Genomic DNA, 23,673 nt, shown 5'->3' with positions numbered 1-23,673 from the left:
CTACTATTACAAATTTGATGGCAACTTACTAGATCTCAACACTGCTATGCAGAACAAGATCTCTCACATACTTTTGTGKCTCATTAGTGTAAAATCAGACAATTTGGCCACAGTATCTGCAGCATGATAYAAGAACATCTATCAGATTCTGACTGCCTTAGCTCAAGGATGCTGTAAAGAGATGCCGTACAGAACACATTTCTACATGTGTATCTCCAACACCATCCGTCCCAATTGCCAGTGGCAGCCAGAAGAGAAAGATGAAATTATAACCACCTATTTCTTCTATASATAGCAGAGGGAACAAACCCTCCCATAAAGTTCATGAGTATGTAACCAGCTAAAAAAAATGAAGAGGGAAAGATGCATTTACACCCAGATCACACCCTTCTCCACACAAACTTGTACAGCCCCTCTGAGGGAGAACACCCCGGTCAGAGCAGTTTTATGGAGAGAAACCTTGAAAGAAGTCATTTGTTCTAGCAGCACCATGTTAAAGTAGGTGGTAMAAACAGCTGCAGAGATGCTCAGGTCATAACCTCATTTGTTTGTCCACAAATACTCTTGATATTTAAGGAAATCTCATAGAACCAAACCAATTAAAGTCAATATGCAATATATACTCTGGAAAAGTAAATGGAGAAGTAAGCTTATACAAGTCCTCTATTATTATTCAGTTACATAAACACACAAACACATATGTTAAAGCAGGGAAAAAAGCACTGTGCATTCCCATCCTTTACTTATTTTTTTCCCCTAGGGAATAAATTACAGAAGCATTACAAATTGACACATATAGGCCATGAACATAAAAATACAGAAAAATGTTTGGTTTTCAAGTATTCCTAGTTCAGTCCTATACACTACAAAGAAAAAGATTAAAAGAAGATGAAGTTGCCTTTCCTAAGTAAGTAGATGTTGTCATCTTTAGTCTGCTTTGAAGTATCCTTTTAAAATTACGAAATAGCATGGGCTACATGACAGTTATTTCTAGCACCTAATCATATAGTAATGCATCCTGAGCAGTAAGAGAAAATCCTTTATCCAAGGAGTAACAATTTTTTCCTTCAAAAAGAGAAAGACAAGGGACAGAATACTATTTAAAATCCATCTGACATAGTCCAGACACAGAAAACTTTCCAACTTCCCTAGTTTCAACAACTACTTCACTTCTACAAACCAYTTTTCTTTTAAACTAATACTCTCAGAAAATGGTTTTATTACCTCAATGCCTGGTTAAAAAAAAGAAGTTATGTGGGATTTTTGGCAGGTGACACTTTTTCGAAGTTATCTGTAAAACCACACCTCACTTCTATTTCACTGATCTTTCTCTTCCACAACTACAAGATCCCATAGGAACATGAAAACAATGTTGTATAGAAGTCAGAAGTCCACACTGCCCGAGGAAGAAAAACACTGTTCAGTTTTCCCCTTCCTTTCCTGATCTCTCCACAGGTATCTTTAACAATTCTGTTTACCAAGTCACTGTATCTGCAGAGACAATCAATGACAGAACTCCACCTGCTGCTTCCTAATTCAGGAGAAAGTATTTTACAGTGCTAACAAGATACGTTACAGTCACACACATTCAGACGCCTTCAGAGAATCTCTCATGCTTTGGTAAGGCTTGATTCCCCTCCACAAAAACAACAGCAGAGCCTTACTAAATTCTCAATTCAGACAATGCTGCCACATACCCGAAACTGATGYATCTGACCCAGCACACATACAAGCTGTTTTGCTGCTGCTCTTGCTTACCTTCACAGACCAAGCTTGTGATTACAAATTTCTTAGATCTCTCTCCAGTATTAATTCCTTCAACTGAATAGTGCACATTCAATGCTCCCCACAGAACACACAATCCTATCCTTTGACCAAATACGGAAAAGTTCAGCTACTGCATTCCTAATGGCAAGAACACTATAAACAATTCCAGGGGGCTTTTACACCACTGCATTTTTAACATCTTTAAGTGCTCAGCACATAGCTAAAATTCAGAGGCTCATCGACTGGGTAATTACGTAAYTGGACTTGAATCTAACTGAGCCTTTTTCAGGTAAAACCCARAAGAAAAAATTYTCTCACAGAGAGGAGGAAAAATAYACACAAGWCATTYATTTACACTGATYGTTAGTTTACATTCATAACCTTTATTTATTCTTACCCTTCAAGACTTCTAGTACTTCAAGACAAGACAACCCTGGAAGTCTCAGCTCCATTTCAGGAAGATGGTGAGAATATACCAACATAATAGACTGACTTGATATGGAAGCAAATCACAGCAGCTGAARCTCCTCTGAGTTTTACAATGGAGTTGGCAATGGAGTTGATGTTGAAGTTTTTATAGGTTTCTCTTTTTTTATGTGTGTTTTGGTGTTTTTATTTTTATAAAGTTCTATGAGTCTGGAAATGGAGGCAAAGTAAATAAACCCCCCCACTTTCTGCAGACTGCTAACGGAGATGACACTTTCACGAGTTAAATGTAAGGATTTCTAACATTTTGCAAGATCTTAGGTGTCTTTTTTTGGAAGAAAGTTTATTCCAGTCATAAGCCTGAGTTCAGCACCAAGAATAACTCAACATCAGAAAGGGTACTGTACACAACCAAGGGAATTACCCAGCCTTTTGTGAAATCAATTTTTTCACCCAGGAGTTAATTTCTGTCATTGAGCTCTTCCCTTCTTCAGACTGAAACACTGAAATCCTTCCAATATATCACAACTTTGGAATGCTCACTTGCTCTACTGCCTTGATGTTCTCACCAGTTGTATCTACAAATCTGTATATCATGAGATGACAAAACAATGGAACAACACTATATGTGAAAAGAAAGACGCTGAAAATGATTTTGGACTTGTATTTCTGTTTTGAAACAGAGAACGGTTTATTCAAAGCATGCCTAACTGCTGAATAAAGTACACAAGTGCTGGCCTAAAAGTTAAAAAAATTTCCTCGATTTGTATTTGGTAGCAGGTCTTYACCAATCAAATTAATTTTTTTCTACTTTTATAGGTCTTTTGACAAAAATTTCACAACAAAGAATTTCCCTGTGAAGAAAAAGGAATTTCAACACAGGTACAGAAACGGAGGAGTAACAAAAACTCWAAAACTTTGTTTCACTTTTTGTTCCTAACCTTTGTTTATTCTTATCTTTTAAGGCTTGTAGCCAGACAGATTCACAGAGAGTCCTTGGAAGTCTRGGTTCCACTTCAGGAAGCTGGTGAGAACATACCACGCAATAACTATCTAACTGAAGAATACATCTAGAGTAAAATGATGGGGATAACTATTTTCTTCCTGAAAGACAACAAAAAGCTATGCCTTTCCCTCAGCTAATTCAAAAGATTAATTTCTTATCTATCAGAAACTGAAGCAAAAGATGCAGATCATTCTGGATTGAAAGAAAAAAGAAAACCACTGTTGCCCTTTTGGCTTTATAGGTTAATAAACAATCAGCTGTAAATTAGGAACAGACAGCAGCTTCAGCTCTGCGTGGGATAAATGGCCAGGATAAGCTCAAGTACTTACTCAGCTTTTCATATAATAGGTTAACTGGCAACTCCCACTCACTCCTACTGACCTCTCATTCTAGCACTGGCACAGMTGACCACTAAGTCACAACAGGGAGGGGCTAAACCGAGAATAAAATAAACTGGCCAAGATGAATAATAGTTTCAGTGAGCAAGTTCTCTGGTCTGCCCCACCGTGGGGCTATACAAACACCATGGCAGAACAATCCAGTGTCTGACTCAGGACACAAACGAGTTAGAGGAGACAAGGAAGGAAATTAGCCCAGGCAGCTTAAAAAGTACAGCTGCTGAAAGTCTAAGTATAGGCTGAGGGAGCAGAGCAATACTTTAACAAAATTAACTCAAACGAAGGACAACTGCAAAACCCACATGGTGAAATGGACAACCTCTGTCACAAGAGGAGGTGGATCTACAGAAAGTGCTGATACCAAACACAAACAAACAAACAAAGCCAATGCACACACACRATATAAATAACAGATCACAACAACCCTACCAATGACAAAGACACAAAACCCAATTGTTTCTTCAGCATGATACTTAGTAATAATAACCACATTCTGTTCCCAGCCCTAGCAGGCAGATGTTGCAAAGGTCATACGAAATTCTTTCTTAGAATGTACATTCTCCTGTCTGTTAGTCTCTGTAACTGGGATTTTTCCTGAAACTTCTGAAACTCTCAGTCTTTGCAAAATCTACTCATTTATCCTTGGGTCAGGCCTTACTGCTTACTTTTAAAGTGGTATCTGTTGGGGGCCAGGGAAGGAATTTTCCAGTGCTTCATGATCTGAATTACCACTATTTCTGAGATGGCRAGGATGACTTTTAAGACAATGACTCTGATAATGCCCTCCTGGATACAGCAATTTCAATCTAGGAAGCTTAGTAAGGAGTCTCTTTATCTTTCCAGTATCATAAGATTACTAAAATGGTCTAGAATAGTATATTTTCATATACATGTTTCCTAAGTCTGCTTCTGTAAAACAGGAACCAAATGTTCAGAAAMTTGGCTGGAGATGGAGAAGTTTTGAAAATTCCCTTCACATTTTAAACTACTGAGCTATCTAAAGCTATTTGATAGATTATRTACAGATGCTGATACATTAACAGATTCTAACATTCTAGACGTTATTTCCAGGTTTGAAAAACTGATCTGTGGACTTCAACCAACAAACTTGAATAAAAACCTCCCATAAAACAAGCAAAAACCAATTCTTCAGTCTCAGTATCTGTATAAAGYGCAAAAGTATTCTTTCATCATCGGGTGATTGAGAGTCAGTATAGATGCCTTCAGCTCACCTGCTTAAGTTAAGAAAACATTTGAGAGCAACAAAGAAGCAGCAGTTGCTCCAGTAAAAAAACACTTTGATCAACATTAGACAAGGTATTTTTTTTTAAAACAAGGCACATACTTTCAGATAGTTACACTGGTAAATCCTACAGGACAGATATAATTAGACTAACTTAGATAAAATTATGTTAATTTAAGTAACTTGTACTGTTAGTATCACTCACTGGCTTTGCTATACAAGTTAAGAAACAGATCATGCTGCTAATTGCCACACTTCTGCCAAGAAAACTTCAGGGAAGACCAAACCATGAAAAGCTGCAGAGATCCTAGTTTAGATAGAAGTTTTCATCAGCTGAACTTCAGCTGCCTTGTGCCTACTTCCTGAGAAAACAACTGCATCTGCAAACAACTCCCCATTCTCCAAAACCTCTCTGGTATTATAAACTTCTGCAAGCACACACCTTGTCTACCAAAGAAACCTCACAAATAAAAGTTCACTGGGAGATTACCTTATTGGGTTGCTCAACACATTTGTCTGATGGTAGTTATGACCTGCATATAGGGAAACAGGAGAGGGAGAGGAACAGTAAAAGGAACCTGTACCAGTCTCGTGAGCCACTGAAGCTCACAATTCAGTAACTTAGCCTAAAATGTGTTTGACTTAAGCAGAACTACCTTTGACAAAGACACCCAGGCAGACAGTATCAGCAAACCTATTCAGTTTTCCCAAAACCAGCCATAGGAGTTTTTGAAATAAGTTTCAAAAATAAAAGGCATTTTTAAGCCACCAGATACAATACTAAACCTAAAGGAGCCCTTTTTTTCCSAGAATCCGGACTGGCAAAGCCTTCCTGTTATTTTTAACCAGCTTAGAAAACAATTCAAGTGACTAAGCAGAATAGAAAAGCATTCACTAGAAAGCCCACTTTAAGAAAACTGACAGATGAATTCTGTCATGTTCAGCCCCAGTGACTGACATTCATTCTGAACTGACTTGTCCACCCCACTTCCTCCAATGCCAAAAGTCATTGTCCCTGAGGCACCCAGAAAGTCATTCGAGCTGAAACAGCAGCATAAACTGAGCCAAACAGCACAATTATCTTAAAATACCTTTACAATAACTTGTACTCCTTACTTTATCTGCCTATGTTACAAACCTGGCAGACATGGTTAGAGAACTTCCCAAGAGATCCCACCTGTACTGTGCCTGTTCCATTAAAACATTCCTCCTACATGCCAGAAACATTGCTCACGAACAGAAGTTTCCACCTAACAAGTGAGTGTGCTGTCTCTGAGGACTGAGATGCTAAGCAGATCTCTCCATATGATTACACACCCCACGAAAGAACAGGAGCAGGAGGGACAAGCAGAAATTAGGAGCGAGCTGTGCATACAAGGAAGAGAAAGTGGTGCCAGGTTTTCAACTACTAGGATAGCACATCTCAAGCCTTGAGGTGCAACATGTTAATCAGGTGCAAATACATGACCTCCTGTACTAAGAGGAAGCACAAAATAATTCTCATGTGGACTGAAGATGACTGCACCAGCAGGCATACCTTAAAATTTGAAGTTGATCTTGAGTGTGAAAATACCTTTGAACTATGCATTGAATATTACATGCCCCAAGAAACTTAGTAATATCTGAAGTTGACTTTTAACACTGCATTGTTTCAACAAGTTTAGCCTCAATTCCTTTGTACAGTTTCACRGGTATAGAAGATTATTAATACTATCTCTTCACAGACATCTTGTGGAGATCAACCAATAAATATTTATCAAGCACACAGTAAAGAAGAAATTRTAAAACAAAGAAATGAATAGTTTTGTACTTAGTACAAGATTTGGACAGCATACTTTAGGCAAGACTAAACCCTGGATGTGGAAGAAGATAAGCAGTTCCATAAGCAGCATGAAAATAGATGCCTGACTTTTTAGGCTTATCTCAAATTGATTACTGTTGGTTTCTACTCAACTGGAAGCTCATGCAGTCTCCTTTCAACTCATGCACAATGTTCACGCTCCCATGGCAATCTTTCAAAGCACTCATGTATTTCTTTTCCCTCCTGGCACTCAGCTTTCATAAATAATTAAAAGGACATACATTTGAGACTCTGGCCCACTTGTCTGGTTTCAACAGGTGAGTTTTGAAGTTATGCTAGTTTTATGAACATGATAGCATTAGTCTTATTTTCAGTTTTTAATATAACTTCCTAATAACCTATTTACATTTTACTTGAATTTGTTCCTAGTTTTACACTTGAATGGGGAAAATTGCAATAATTATTTTACATTACAGAAAGGACTGAGAATAACCAGGAACAACAACAATTCATTTGTATTATCTGTAATACTCTTGCCAAAACAGAATGATTTGAKATACTGTGATGTAATAGTTTCAGTAAAATAGAATTTTCATTACTGTTGTCAGTGCCCATTTGTGTATTTTATTCTGGAATAATTTAAACAGATACTGTATTAACCACAATTCACATCATCTGTCATCACAAATGACACAAAACTACCATTTTTACATGTTCTAGATAATACATTTTTACCTTTTACTTCTAAAAGTTCACTATGRCAAGACAGAATCCACAAAGTGACTTGACTTTAATGTGAGGGTTTTCTCTTATATTTTAAAGAACATTTAATACTTTTGTTGCAAAAATATTTCCACCATAGGTGCAATGACTTATATTATAAAAATCATTTACATACCCTGCTTCTCGGTTTGAACGCATATACAATTGTCAAAAGAAATGAAACAGTTTTTTTAAGACACTTCTCCCACACACAGGCACACCACCCTACAAAGAGGGATCACACCTGCTACTTCACAAAACAGCAATGCGGGAACATTTTAGAATGGTCGTCTCTGCTTACTCGTCAGCACAGTCACAATTCATTAAGACTCCAAGTGACAGGGTCAGCTGATTTCAGTCCATCTTCCTCCTCCCTCCTTCCTCTTTTTCTTTCTAGATTAATCCACATGAAAATATAAACTAATTGCTTCCCCTTCCTACTGCTTGAAAAACTCAGTACTCAGTGTGAGAGCTAAACAAGGGCTGGGTTGTCTTCCGTATTCTCATCAYTGTCTGGTACAACCATGACTGCCAGTAAGATGTCTGGGACCAGAACCCCAGGCAGAGATGTCACAAGCAGGTTACGTGCTGTGGTGTGCTTTTATGTCCAGACCTCTTCCTTCGTGCTCCACTCTTACTCTCTCCCTATTTTATCGATTTATAAGCYGACTTCTAGACTATGAGCCTTTTGAAAGAAGACTGATATAATATCATGYTTATACCAACATACGGAATCCTACAATCTAAATGAAACTTCTAGAAATTAAATTAAAAACAGGGTAGTAGGAACTATCACTTGGGTGACATGGAAAACTGAGACTAATGAACAGTGTTATGGACACATATTTATATTTTCTGGTGGTAGATTATAGGTGTATATACGTATATATATACGTATAAATAATTTATCGTGTTGATTGTTTTCATTCAGATTCCTCATTAAGGTGAATTTTTCAATCCTCCTGCAGAAGTAAGCTGCAAAGGAAGGTCTATGCTACAGGAATGGAAACCCCAGTGACTGCACAACCATGTAAAATGGTCAAGGTGAACAGACMACCCATCCTGTGCAAGGGAACCCTAACCTCAAGTGCTGTTCTGGGGAAAAAACAACAACAAAATCCAGTAACTCTCAGCACACAGAAAGCTGAAAATCCTACTACTTCCATGAGCTCTGGATTAGGTTATAATAGCTGCAGTTCATGACTACAGAATTGCATCCCAGCAATCCCATGGGCAAGAATCTCTAGGGATGGAAGTTAATTGACATTAACTGTGAGGAAAAGGAAGCAAACAGACATTCTGTAGCAAATTCTCCAATTAAGACTCTGATACCCAAGGATAATCTCAAAGGCTGCTCCGAACAACAAAAAGAGTTTTTAGCTTTAGTTGAAGAAAAATCCTTGAATTTCACCACATCCCAGAAATCAAAAAGAAAACCAAGTGCCACAGAATGTCAGGGATGCTTTGCTGACCAATATCACCTCAGAGCAGTTTTATGTCATACAAAGGGCCAACGTAAAACAAGGTAAAACAAAATATTCTAGTTTATTTTACACAACAAATAGAGAACTTCAGAAATCACTTAATGAGGGCTAACAAATATAATAGAGGAAACATTCACAAACTTATTTTCTGCAGAATTCAAAATTTTAGAAAAAAAAACTTGTGGGCATTGATTATTATGGATCTTTTTTCTTTTTTTTTTTTTTGACAAGTGAACACAGAACTCTCTCAAGTCTGGAGACAATCAATACACTGAGCATGAGTCTATCTTGTTTCAAGTCCATTCACTAACTGTGTATTTACAGTTCCACAATTATTGAAGCCCTTTTAACACCAAGGTTTCTTAACTACAGCATGTAGTTTTAATGAGGTGAATTTCAACTGGCTGCAATTTCACCTATCTTTCATAATCRCATTTGTTCTATGTAGAACCTTTCCATTTAAATTTTTTCCTACTAAAGCCTCTAAAGGCTTAAAAATATCTTCTGTTACCAAATCGAGAAAAAAAAAACAGATAAGCACCATTTTAATACTTTTCAACAAAGAGCTGTATGTTTGTTATTGACAATGGAGAAAGAAGCATAAAAACAGATACAAAAACCTAACTTAAAATTTCCTCAAGTTGGGATCAGCTTCCTACAGTTCCTTCATGCATGGTGTCACTATAGTCCTCACAACCTTCCTTTGGCCAAACTGTTCACCTGGTTCAACCAGGTTTTCCAGTTACTTGATTTCTACAGATAGGCTGTTTCAAAAAGTGTAACAATGTTGTCASTGTGAAACAGTAAGCAATATATAATAATGCCAGCCTGCCAAAGTACTAAAGATTTTTAAAAGCCAGTGAACTATAGATTAAAATACACCATGCAGTATATTCCTGCTGAAAATGCTGCAAAAAAAGTATGAAGTTCACCTTGTTTCAAATTACAACACTAGGAATAATGCTCCAGCCCYACAAGGGTTCTCATTAAAAATACAACAGAAAGTTAACCCAAACTTCTGTCATGATTAGGTTTCATGAGCAAACATTTCTTCCAAATGCCATRTGTCTCTTTTGAAGAATCACCATTTCTACATTTAATCTATTTTACAGACTACTGACCTAAATTGACTTTTYGGGAAAAGAGAGGATGCCAGACTTCTTGTTGAGACAGCCTGAGGTTTCCTACTAACACCTAGATTACATAAAGCTTCCAAATGGTATAGAAGCAAGCAATTCCCTAGAAGACTTGGAACAGGGCTCTCATATTTCCAAGTGAACTTGCCAAAGACCTATAAGAGATCTTGAACAGCACAGGAACAGGCATATAGCTCATTTGGCTGACATACTCAAGTCCTTTTCTACTGTAAATTATGGTGTCCCTTAGGATTAAAAAGCTGCTTATGCCATACTGCCAAGAAAAAGCCCGAGTATCCATTTCTGCAAGGGCAGGACGCAGAGTGCACATTCTCAGTAAGAAGGCTTTAGAGCAAAGAGGTATTTCCAGAGGCTCTGCCACTTGAATGAAGAGCTGAGAGCAAGTGCATCAGAAGTAAGCAGATCAACAGTGTGCTTCCTGGCAAAGGTCTCACTTGGGGAAGTGTATTGACCGTGGAGTAAGAAATATGCCAAACAAAGCACTGCCCCATTAAGTTAAAGACCTATCACTTCTCATTCATCACTASCAAGAAGCTCAGTGTCTGAACATCTCCAAGAAGGAAAGTCAGARGAAAAGAAGCCTGCTGGATTCCTTACTCCCAGGGCAGTAAAGCACTGCAGCTGCCTGATTTGGTATTTTTTTGGCAAGCTGTTTTCAGCAGGCTTGATCATCCCCATCACCAAATGCACAAGTTGTATGAGCCTTCCCATCCCTGCCACCAGTAGGAAAATGTCTTGCACAGCCATTCCCAGCACAAGGAGAGGGAAYTTCAGGCTGAGCAGGACACTGCTATTGCTCATCTAAATACCTGTTCCACCTGCCTCCCTGGAAAATGGTGTCTCACTTCCAGTGCCACCAAACTACATTTCCTACAATCAATGGAAAAAGGCCAACATAGTGAAAASTTCTTTYTTTGAGTATCAGAGGGKCCTTCCACTCGAACAGCRTAACTGGGCAGWGGTGGAATTACCCATTTCTTCAGTAARGAACATCTCCATGACKAATATAATGAAAAGCCRTGCACACAGGCCTCTGAGGTATAAYTCAGGTGTCCGCAGTTAAGAAAGCCAGCAGCATGGCTAAGGAGCTCAATTTTCTTATCCTCAAGACAGGGTAGCCTCAAATCCTTTTTGRACTCAGGAAAAAGCTGTACTTTGTCACCTACAACTCATAGGAAAATACACCTTTGTCAAACAATATCCTATGAAAAGTACCTCTGGGATATAAAAGGCAGTTTAAATGAATGGAACTTGCAGTAATCTCAGCCCATGCCCAACACAATTTCTATCTGCAGTAAATTCTGTTTGGTTACAGAAGTCTGAAGAGGAGAAACCTTCAACTGCAGGTCACTTACATGACTGGAGATTTTTGTGAAAGGGAAATGAAAAGCAACGCAGTTAAAGGAGCTGCTGTTCTTCCTCCAAGGCTGACCTGCAACTTCCAAATATGGATTCATGGATATTTGACAGTCAGAGGAAACGGACAASCAGGACCAACAGGTGGCAGAGGCACCAGGTGAGCAGTGAAAGCCTGAAATACCCATCCAGTGCTCATGAGRGGAAGGCGAAAAATGGCACGCCCACTGACTACTGCCTTGGAATGCAGTGGTGAGCAGAAGGATTTGGGACTGTAAGACACAGCAGAGCTGTACTGCATCAGCAACAGCAAACAGCTTCCATAATATAAATTTACTCTACAGAGATGGCAATTTTGAGGCTGGAGAAAAATCTCAAGTGTCTTCTAGGTACCTGCAAAGTAGATCCTACAGAAGCTGGATGTGAAAGAGTATCAAGGTTTGGTGGTAGTCATAAAGATCCATGAAGTCTCTAGGTAAGGAGAACAGAATGCCCTAACTGGACTCTTCAAAAACCACTGTTCTCTGTGGAATAAAGACTTCTAAAGTCAGCATTTTGTTCTGTAATGACAGTGTGCCTYTAGACACTTGTCCCGTTCATGTACATGTCTCTAGTAGCCATTTGTGACCACTGTCAGATGGTACAGTGGACTGCCCAGACTCTTGTCTRACCCAGTGTCATTGTTCATATGAAGATAATTACAGGAAACACCTCACTTCTGGAAGAGACTATAACCTTATTGTTTAAGAAATACACTTGGCATCTACATCAATGTTCTTGATTAGGCTAGGAGATGCCGGATTTGTAAACACTTATTAATATTTAAACCCACATTTTCAAAAGTCTGACTACAAACATCCTGAAGAAAAAAGGGGAAGAGATGCATATGCAAACCAATATACGCCCAAATATTTTCCAGAGCTGGAAGGAGATGGTATAAAACAAGGAATGACTGAAGCACTCTGGTTTTGGCATGCTTCATTTTTTTTCCTTATTCCATGTATTGAATTTTGATTTTTTTTAAAGGAAAAGGGAGAAAAACCAACATATTAATTTTTGGGGGTTTAATCTGCTTCACTACTGAATTTTTAGATAAACTGAAATATCAGTTSAGTGGTTATTCTGTTCTTATCCTCCCTTCACCTGCTCTTGTATCTCCATGTTTTCACTGCAGAGCATGTACAGTGAAAGCCTACATGTAAAAAAAAAAGACATTAAAAACCATCTATATCTAATATATTATTATTAAAAGCCCATACTGAAAAAAACCAGAAATCCTAAGCTTTCAGTCCTGGTACTGGGTATGCTAGTCTTGCATGCAAAAAACACCATGGTTCAGGTTAAAGGAGATTACATTATAATTGGTTATTTATTTATGTTTACTTGTTTATAATATTTACTATGTGCAGTAACAACAACAATAAATATTAAAGAGATAATTGCCTTTATGGAGTCTTTTAGGTGGTATTTTCTGATACTATTCTAATATATATTGCTGTCAATTCTGATCCAGACCCATGGAAATGTTTTCAATTTATCAGGAATTCTTAAGATCCCAACAAAAAATAATAMATTTTCAAAATATTAACTATATCTTAGTAATGCGAACATACTCAAGGCAGCTTGTTTGCCATGTCTATCTTCTTCCAAATTTTATATTTGCTTTGCAGATCACATATGGAAACATTACATGAATAGGAACATGAAAATATTACTTAATCTTACAAAAACCCCTTACTAAAAGAACCACTTATTCATAAAAGCCCTATACCTGAAGTAGGGTAGTTTCAACAGAATTATGCATTTTTTTCTGAATGTGTACACGAACCATCAAAAAAGCAGCCACTTCTTTAGCAGTAAACAGTTGCTTTTGTTAGACTACCCCCGCCCTAAGAAAATGCGGATTTCCCTGTTCTAAGATCATAATTACTAAGCATTCCTCATCATACAGCTTTGAAGTTATACCATGCAAAAAAATCCTGGCATGGGTTTTGGCCCTCATTTCTTATATTTMACAACCAATTTCACAATAGTGACAGTTAAAGGAATAATAATAATAATAAAAGTCATCCAGATGTAATATACACCTCTGTTGAAGGCTGTGGGTGATGGGCAGCTCTTTCCAGCCATGTGAAACAGTGCAGACCTACAGCAAAAAATGCATCTACATAGACCTACTACAGAATTTCACAGGATATTTATATATACAGTAAGTGCAGTGTGGATTCCAGCAGAGACACCCATATATATATACTCATTTCCCCAACGTAAATACTATCCCCAGATGTTAATTTTATTTGTAATGTGAGAGACCTTTRTAAGCTCAGTGTACACTCACAAAAAACAAGACAGACATGCACACACCTTTACAGATGAATAATTACATAAAACAGGGTCCCTTACTGTTCTCAGCTCTGCAAAAATACTGCAGTCATGAATTAAACATCACCTTCCAAAGTTCTCTGTTTTGTGCCTGCTCTGGCAAGGTTTCTGGGAACACTGATTTGAATGTGAATAGCTTTACATTACCTCCAACCTTAGGCCCACCAGCTGATCCTGGCTTTCTTGCACTGTTTGAAGGATTTCCTGGCTTTTTAGGTGCTGGAACCTTGAAGGCTGAAGCAGCTGATGATGGCCTATTTCCATCCACTGACTCTTCATCATCAAAGCTTTTGTCTAGAAAAGGATTCATAAAATAAAAATACAGCTATTAGAATGGATGTATTTTAATTTCCTAATCCTCTGTTTTGCTTCACATTTCACAGAAATTCACAAAATGCATAAATACAAACAAGTATTTATCACTCTGTCTTGTCTCTGACCTAGGAATAAAATTACAATGAGAGATAAACAGCATTTTCTACATCTCAAGCTCTTATAAAATATTATTTTACCATCATAATTAACCACAGTAAAACTGAGCATAAAAATGACTCCTACACATTCATTCCCACAAAGGAAAAATATCCATGCACAGATTGATTTTTTTTAACCATTTCTTAATATTTTCCCAAAAGGAAAGCCCTTGATAAATTTTTTATCATTCCAGTCTACCGAAGAAAAATGCTTCTCCTTTTCCTTCTTTCACTCATGCATGCATTTTCTGCTACACACCCTCCCACAATGTGTCTAACTAGCACTCCCTGTCTCCTTCCTTCCACCCAGATTTTTCAACTTACAATCACAGATCCTCTTGCAGATCAGTCGCCTCATTCCTCTGATAGCTCTTCAATCCCCTCACCCTAGGACGGACCCAGCACCTCACATGGCCACATGCAGTAAATTCTTAATACTAATCAAAGATTCTATCAGAATCAGCTCGCAAACACCCTAGATCCACCACTGAGATTTGTGCCGGCATCTTTCTCTCCCTTCCCTGCACTAGGTGCTGCACAACCAATGAGCTGCAAGGTGACATCATCTTCTGGGAGCCAACGCCAGAGGAAAAGGTGAAAATTCTCCATGCAAATAAATTCATTCCCACACACAGTATTTGCCACTATTCCAATCCTTCGTTAAAAAAATTAGACAGGTAGACAATAATCCGGGGCTTGCACTCACTCCTCTTTCCTAGAATTTCAGGTTTGTGTATTTTTAATCATGAAAGAAATTCATCTCTAGTGACTAAATAGTCTCAATTCAAAATATTGTGCCTTAAAAGAACCCCAACATATTCCAACAGTAGAACATAAYGTTTTCTCCACCTACTAAGGGAAGAAAGATTTATCTATAAGCTTGAGAACAGAAAACATACCAGCCTATGGTTCCTATAATAAATAAAATGGGCGAGGCTGAGACACAGCTGCACTAGAGTAATGAAAGATCAATTTAGCATATTACTTGCTCTAAAGCCTGCCATTTGTTAAAAAAAAAATTAAAAAATTAATTACAAAGCATAATCTCTGGAATGGTGCACTGTTTACCCTTCACTTATTCAGAACTTGCTCCCAGTGAAATGTCAACTATATTTAACAATGTAGCCTCCCAGAGGAAGGCAGCTTGCATTAAAGGGTATAGCAAGGTTTTGTCCAGCAGCATTTGCAGCACCATCAAACGTCAGAACGCCCTGCATTTAACGTGTCCAAGATCACTGCTTCTATAGTTAGCACATTTTTCTAGCATTTACCAAAAGCTGTGTTTTGCACTAATCAATCTCCATGATTAAAGAAACAAACCAGCACGAGAAACATACAGATGCATATTAATAACTTTCACTGACATGGTTTCCTTCTCTCCAACAAAACACTTAATTTTAAGAGAMTTTCAATAAGAATAATTGTATTTGGATCTGTAAACTCTCTGAATCGGAGGAAAAGGCATCAGCCTTCCTCCCCACTGYCCTGTTTGTTGCCATGGAAACAGCACTCCCGCTCAGCATATGGGCTGAGCCAGAATACATTTTGATTTCTGATGCTTCTACTCTCACTATCTTAAATAGAACCAGACATCAAGATTTCAACCAAGGAAAACCACCAATACAAAGGCCAGATTAAGTGAAACCATCTAAACACTGTAATAGAAGGGTAAMTGGCAAGAGTCGATACCTAGGATACTTTCAAAATTACAGGTAATTTTAAAACAGCATTAGCAGTATCTTGCTGATTTTTAAGCAGCATGAACAGATCAACACTGACACGTGAGCATGGAATCATGAAAACCAACTAAAAGTGAAAACACACTTTTCAAATAAAAATGCTTTTATTGCTGCACTTTCAGATCTGATCAAGAAACAGTCAAGACTTTAATGCTTCTACCCAACAGCTCTACAATGAGCAATGATATGCAAACGTTGCACAAGCTTTTGGARCAATAGTAATTTGCAAAACAATTTTAAAAATACAAAGTGAGCATTTGCTCATTTGTGAAAAAACTCCCAATAAAAAAAAAATCTAACCACCACCAAACAACTGTGTACTTTGGGAACCAGTGATTTAGATAAATTGATTTTATTTTTACCAAGCAATTCATTATGATGGATTATTAAGGATGGGAAATTGTAGAAGTTATTGCTGAACCCCAATATGTGCAAATAGAATTTCAGAAAAGAAAATGCAAAGGCAAATGCTTTGTCATACTGACATGTTGTACATACTAGATGATGATATATTAAACAATGTTCTTAGTAATACCGTCAAATTACTTTGCCYAGTTGAAGAATATTTTTTCATATATTTAAAACATTGTTAATATTGGATTAAAAATCTACACTATGAAACAGTTTTATACAGTTTTTCAGTCCACGTGAAACCCACCTTTTTAAAATAAATGCCTTTTTTTTTAGATACACAGAATTTATTTTAACCACTGGTAGATGGGTGTTCTTAACCAGATTTTTAATGGATTATGTTAAAATAAATTAAAAATTGAGGTACAGTTACTTGAAGTGTTCCAAAATAATAGAAGGTAAAATTAATGGCGGAAAAGGATCTGTTTTAATTCTATCAAGGTTAAAGTGACAGTGCAGCTGAGCCTCTTTTGTTCTGGATTTGTTTGTTTTTTTAAATAAACATAAGAAGGAAAATACCATGTCGTTTTTCAAAGAAACCAGAGGTTTTCCCTACCCTTTCAGGCCTTTACGCTTTCATTTCCCTAGGATTTAACATGAAAATCCCAAGTGATCTTTACAGACATTCCAGGTCCATAAATATGCTTTACACTGTGAAGATCCAAAACCTGAAGTCTGTATTTATAGCACTTCATGAAACCAGAGSACTATATTTGCTTCCCCTACAATGTGCCTTCCATGTGCTCTCACTCATCTGCAATATCCACTTGTTTGTAGCTCCTAGAAAAGCACTCCCATGTACTTCAGCATGGAGAAGCCCAGCTCRAGTTGTAACTGCTGCTCCCCAGGGCATAATCAAAGCGCAGTTCCGCTCAATCTGGCTTTACGACGTGCCTTTGGTTGGCCAAAGGACCAGGGATGGAGCTCCTGACAGCCAACACACACAGCATGGGGATGGCTGTATTTCAGTATCAAACTGTGCCTCTAATATTAGTTTTATRCAGTCTACAAACAAAATATATTTCCACAACAGAAGTCATAAAAGCCTAAATGTAACTGGTATTTCAAAGCAAAGCCATCTGATGGATGCAAACTTTCCCACTGTAAAATGGCTGGATAATTTTCATTCTAGGCAATTTTAACACTTTAAGAGTATCATATTTTACATATGCAAATACACCTGACAGCTGAGAAAGCTTTATCCAGTGTTTCACAACAAAGTCTCAAGGTACTAAAAATAAAAAGTCATATGAATTGCTAGCAACATACAGAACATCCTAAAGGAAAAACAGTAAATTAAAGACACTGAGCCTCAGTTACATCTCACAACACTGCTGTTGTAGTTGCACTATTTCAAACCAAAGTAGACAGGAGTTTTGGAGGTAGGCACACCATACAGAGAAGATCCTGGGATCTAGTACTGCCAAAAGCTCCTGATGAGCAACAAATGGCTCCTACTTTGGTACAAGTTCTCTTCCAGATGAACACCCTCAAAGCAGGGGAAGAAAAAATTCAAGTTGTTTTAATCTTCAGAAAGCTAGAAAATCAAGATTCAACATCCAAGCAAAAGTTTTCTCTTCTAATGGAGGGCAGAGAACTGTAGCACAGAGGATGTTCTGCAGGTACAAGGCAGCAAGTGAACTGCTATCAGTGAACAGCTGTGCATTTCCACAAAACCTTTCAAGATTTGTCTAAGAAATCTTTGCAGGGCAAGACCCTCCAAACCAAACTGCAGGACACATCAGAACCCAAAGTCTACCACACTCCCAGAACTTATGATTTACCAAAGTTATTTGAAGATTAAATCCAGGCAGACAGACCAAAACTCTGAACTATCACAAAGGATTCAATACTAAAATTTAAAAGAAACAAACTATGCCATTTGAACTAAAAATAAACAAAATATATGTGTTTATCTTCTGGCCTTGTAGCAYTACTCTTGGGGGCCAGATCACAAATGTGGACTGTATGTTTTCTGAAGTATTCAGAGAGATCAAAGCATAAAYATTTATAATGAAACTTGATAGTCAAAGACCATTCTAGTACTCGGAATCAAAGAACATTCTAGTACTCACAATATTTTAAACTTCAAAACAATCCATTTACTGTGATTTGGCTATAGAGCAGTAAAGGTAATGACAGATGTATCCAGTGACAAGGAAAAATTCAGAGAGAAATAAAAAGCCTTTCATATCCAGAGAGAAAAAATACTTTCAAAGAAGATTAAATTAAAATACATTTATTTTTACTGCAACTCAAGCCTCTACCTTAGCTGGTGTGAAAATTCATATAATTAATGTGACATTTTGATATCTAGGATTTTGCAAGTGATAGTAAGAGAAGAATGAAACAGTATCACCTACATATCTATACATATACAAAATCTATATTCTACTTGTGCTACTCAGCAGCAGGAARTCGAAACTTAACTGACTTAAAGAAGATCCTCAAGTGATACCAAAAGGGCAAAAAAAYTGGATCCCCTGCAGTAATACTTAACCAAAACTGGTCATAAAAGCAAATCATGATACTGTTTTCAGTASCAACATCTTACATATCTAACACAACTACAGTAAATACCAACTTGCAGTATTTCATTGTACTTTGACAAGAGTCAAACCAGAGAATGCAGTGTATTTAATATTTAGAAATTTAATAAAACTACTTTTAAACTGACTTTTGTTCAAAATATTTGTATCAATTTTGCTTTGATAACTGATAATGATAACCTTTGGTAACAAATACTAAGTGTTTTTAACTACTGTTAACAACTCCTCTTTCACACCACGAATTGTTTATAAAGACAACTGCAAAATCCTGCCTGAGCAAAAAGAAAAACCCAAGAAGATGAACTCCTTTGATTTTCCAAGTCACTCCCCCATTCTGTGCCTACCAAAACACCGAGTGCCAGTCTCCCTTCAGTGACTTAAAAACACAGACTGCATCCATTACTTGGAACATCTGGGACTGGATAATTAGCTCAATTCCAGATGAACTGGTGTGGCCCACAACAATTTCTGTCAAGCATGAAAGTGAAGCCGCAAGCACTACACATGCATCAAGTTAGTTGATCCTTCTAATCCATACTTCAAGCCAGTGCCCYACATCATTTAGTGAGAACTTTATCCGTAACACATCAGGCATTCCATACAGTCCAAATCTGTTTGTCCTGACACAAAGGACAGGATTCATTTGCCTAARCACAGTCATCTAAAACCAGTTTAGACAGTCCTGGGCATCCTGTCCGGCGGCCAGCTGACATTCCAGAAGGCCAACAGATCTCTTGCGGATCTCGTGTCATGCCTGTTTGCTCCGCGTGGCTACTGTGGATAGTGCAAGGCACCTCGAATGGCACAGGACACCTCGAATGGCACAGGACACCTTGAATGGCACAGGACACCTATGACTGGACACATGAATCTCACCTAAGCAGCTTTACATCTACCATAAAGGATCATTCTTGGAATTTTCCCTATGCCACAGCTGGTAAAGGGACCTTGAACCATTAGGAGATGAATTCTCATTCACAAACAAAAGCCTGCTTCCCAGAATGATGGACCGTGGCTCTTCAGAGATACCAGTGCAGGCACARAAGCAACATGAGGCCACTTGCTGATAGATTTAACTTCATCCTTTGCTTCTCTTTGCCTTCTGGAACTGTACCAATGATTCACTGCTGGCAAATGGTTCTCTTCTTCTGTCCAATATATCCTGATGCCCATCAGCAAAATAYCAAACTCCCACCAAAAGAGACTTTTTTCCACAGCAGCCTTACAGGGGATAGGTGGGACAAAAGGAACCAATGAGAACAGCTGCTAAATAACAAAAYTTGGTTCAAAAATCACCCGTTGCTTCACATGCTATTTTTTTCAGGCAGTTCCAGGGAACCAGTGTTTTCAAATAAAAAGAATAAAAAAGGCAGCAAGTAAGGGGCACAGGAGTTAGTAACAGGAATAAGGCCAATATTTATCAGTTTAATTTTGCTGTTGATCCAATCTCAAATTCTGATAAAGTTCCCCTAACTTTTCAACAAGCAAAGCAGAATACAGCACTCCTACGTTCCAAAGATCAGCTACAGCACACTGAAAGAGGCTCACACCTGCTTTTGGGGGGTTTTGTTCTGGTGAATGCGTTCAGCCTTTTTTAAAACATGACTCTCAACAAACAGGACAAAGGAAAAGAYGGAAAATGAAAAAGAAGACACTATACCTGACAGACTTTAAAAAAAGAAATATTTAGGAGTGGGAACAGCACAAGCCACAATAATTATTCACACTTAATACAGGCCTACTCTAATGGCATTAGTGGTTTATCCATTCTGCTCCAGAGTTTCATGAAGGACTATGTTCAAAAAAGATTAACGGAGAAAAAATGTAACATATCCCCATTATTATTTTCCTAACCCCAAAGAAAAGCTAGTCTTACAGTTTATCCTACTACTGTCTGGCTGAAAGACAAGATTTAACCACAGGTTTTTAAATAAAGCTGCAATAAGGTCAAATAAGCAACAGAGCTAATTTTGCTCCCAAGTAAAGCTTCATTCCCATTTCTAGCTCTAGAATATCTCCTTTAAACTGAAGAAATTTTCTAATTTTTACACATAGAAGTTTAAGATAGTTTCTGCAAATCTTGCCATATTTTATACTTTTACAACATCTGTAAAATCATTTCCATAGTCCACTTGTTAAAATAAATACATCATTTAGTCCTTTATAAACTCTTGCAATTGGAATTTCCTTTTATGATACATGAATAACATTTCCCAGATATTATTCCCAGCAAACTTACTGAAAACTGAAGATGCAGTCAATATTATTGTACTTTAAAAAACATCTATTTCACTTTATTTACCTCTTTCCTAAAGCACATTCAATAACCTTCCGAGTCAACACCTCATAGCTTATAACCTAYCATTAACCAAAGCACAATTTCCTCAGTAAAAGCAGAAGACAAAGATAATCAGGTTCTCCAGAATTCATGACAAGGCAACACCTAAAATAGGATTCAAGACTAAATAGCAAGGCTTAAAATAGAACTAAGCACATTATTGTTCTTCAACATCGGTACTATGTCACTGCTTTAGGCCATGCTATTTGGACCACACTGCACTATGTCCAGCGCTGAAATGTTAACAAGTCAGGTACCATTTGGGCAGGGGGAAGGGAAAAAAGTATAGAAAGGACACAGATGTGCCTTGCGTAAGAAATCAAAGACCTCAAGTTTTTTACATGTTAAACACATAGGCTGACTCACTAGCTGTAACACAGACACTGATTGGATACTCCTCTATTCTAGCACAAAATAAAACATGACTGCCACAGCACACATGTTTTACTCTCCTATGAAATATTAGAATTAAAGCTGAGACAGGCTGTAACCTCTGAAGCAATCAAGATTTCTGCTAGATGAGTGAGTACTCCCTCAGAGAGTCTCCCTATCCAGACACTGATTAAAATGAAAGCAGGTAATTCACTTAAAAACGGTGCTAAAAAAAGAAAGAAAAAGCTCTAAGAGGATTTTTACTCAATGCCTCGTTAATTTCTGTGAGCCACTTTAAAAAGAAAAGACTCATAATTTCTATCAAAAGTGATGGTTTATTTAACTGTTGTAGCCTGTCTGAATTCAGATCTCMTTTGTGGTCAAACGCTTCATTCCATTGCTTATGCTGTCCTCTAAAAAATACACCACTTCAAGTATCTCCTTGAAGTATAAACTCCACTATTGGCATTTAAAATATTCTGTAAGCCAACAGTCAGTCCTTGCTCACCAGGCCTGCTTTAATTACTGTCTTCATTATCTCAGCTCCAGAAGTAAATTTATGTTTTTCTTCATAAATTCCTTTTGCTTATAATCAAGTACCTAACTCTCAACAGCACCAGCATTTTCTACAGTGAATCTAATGATCTATTTTAAAACCTATATATTTATCACAGAAACACATTATCCAGAAACCACTATTCATATTGCAATAACATGACTAGCATTATTGATGTATTTAAGTTCAGAAAAGCAGAAAAAAGGACCATCATATGTATCTATCTGCAGCTAAGTCAATCAAACAACAGATATCCAYTGAGAAGTGGTTTCATTCATGACATTTCCAGTACTTAATTCAGTCACACAGAAGCACCTTGGTTTAATGATCTGAATTTTTAAACTATCAATTACATCACAGGAAGTGTGAGAAAAGCACTCATAAGTACCACGTTCATTCATCTTTAACTTATATCCACAAGTATACATAATTGTGTAGGATCATGGGATATATACAATATCAATAACAAGGTTTAAAAACGGGGCTTAAATTGTGATTTACTACTAGAGGCTGACAAATATAATTCCACTGTCAGAGARATGATGACAGTAGTTAGTATGGCCAATTGCTGCATGTCCAACTCAATTTGCATGYTGAAAATGTGCAACAGGAAGGCAGATTGACAAATAAAACATAGATCCTAGGAGCAGAAAGTGTAATAATATAAGCACATAGCAGATAAAAAGTTGAGTGATTTATTTTTCTGAATTTTAGATCGTGTCTAGGAATTAGAAGTTAATATTAGWATCTGCACATGAAAACATGCACACCACAGCACAGAATGAAAGGGGTTGTTAATAGCCTTTCAGCTCACTGACCCATCTGATCTCTGCCTCACACAGCCAGAAGCGGAGATTAAGAAAATGTGGCAAATTATTTTTATTTTATTCTCAATGCTGCCACTTCACTTGTAGGTAATAAAACTGGTGGTTTTAAGAGTCCTAACTCTCCTCAARCTGGACTTAACATAAAAWCATAGAAGAGCCTGGGTTTTAAGGRATCTTAAAGATTGTCTGGTTCCAACTCYCCTGCCACAAGGCAGAGACACCYTTCACTAGACTAGGGTGCTCAGAGCTCCRTCCAGCCTGGCAGTGAACTTCTCCAGGGATGGGRAATTCACAACTTCTCTGGGCAGTCTGCTCCAGTGCCTCACCACCTCAAGTGAAGAATTTCTAGTCTAAACATACCCTTTTTCAGCTTAAAGYCATTCTCCCTATTCCTGCCCTTGGAGAAGGTCCCTCCCCAGCCCTCCYGTAGGCCCCCTTTAAGTACAGAAAGGTACTACAAGGTCTCTCTGGAGCCTCCTCTTCTCAGGGCTGAACAATCCCAATTCTCTTTGCGWATCTTCACAGGAGAAGCACCGCAGCCCTCTGAACATTTGTGGCCTCCTSYGGACTCTCTYAACAGGTCACCTCCCTTGCCCTTGCAGCCMACACTGCTGGCTCATGTCCAG

General features: G+C 37.7%; 1 protein-coding gene across 12 annotated transcripts in view; it reads right to left on the bottom strand.

The window, feature by feature from the left end:
- The window catches only part of CLASP2 (cytoplasmic linker associated protein 2), a 145,838-nt gene that overhangs the window by 75,044 nt on the left and 47,121 nt on the right, over positions 1-23,673 (bottom strand). For all 12 annotated transcript variants that reach the window (XM_057377112.1, XM_057377115.1, XM_057377116.1 and 9 more), the window contains exon 8: positions 13,930-14,076. In XM_057377112.1, coding sequence (XP_057233095.1) covers positions 13,930-14,076 — 147 coding nt within the window. The remainder of the gene's footprint in view (positions 1-13,929; positions 14,077-23,673) is intronic.

Source organism: Malurus melanocephalus, unplaced genomic scaffold (assembly GCF_030028575.1).
Source record: "Malurus melanocephalus ecotype Western Australia unplaced genomic scaffold, MMel_1.1 scaffold_300, whole genome shotgun sequence".
Lineage (NCBI taxonomy): Eukaryota > Metazoa > Chordata > Aves > Passeriformes > Maluridae > Malurus > Malurus melanocephalus.
The sequence above is the reverse complement of the archived record's forward strand: the minus strand, read 5'-3'. Positions and strand labels throughout refer to the sequence as shown.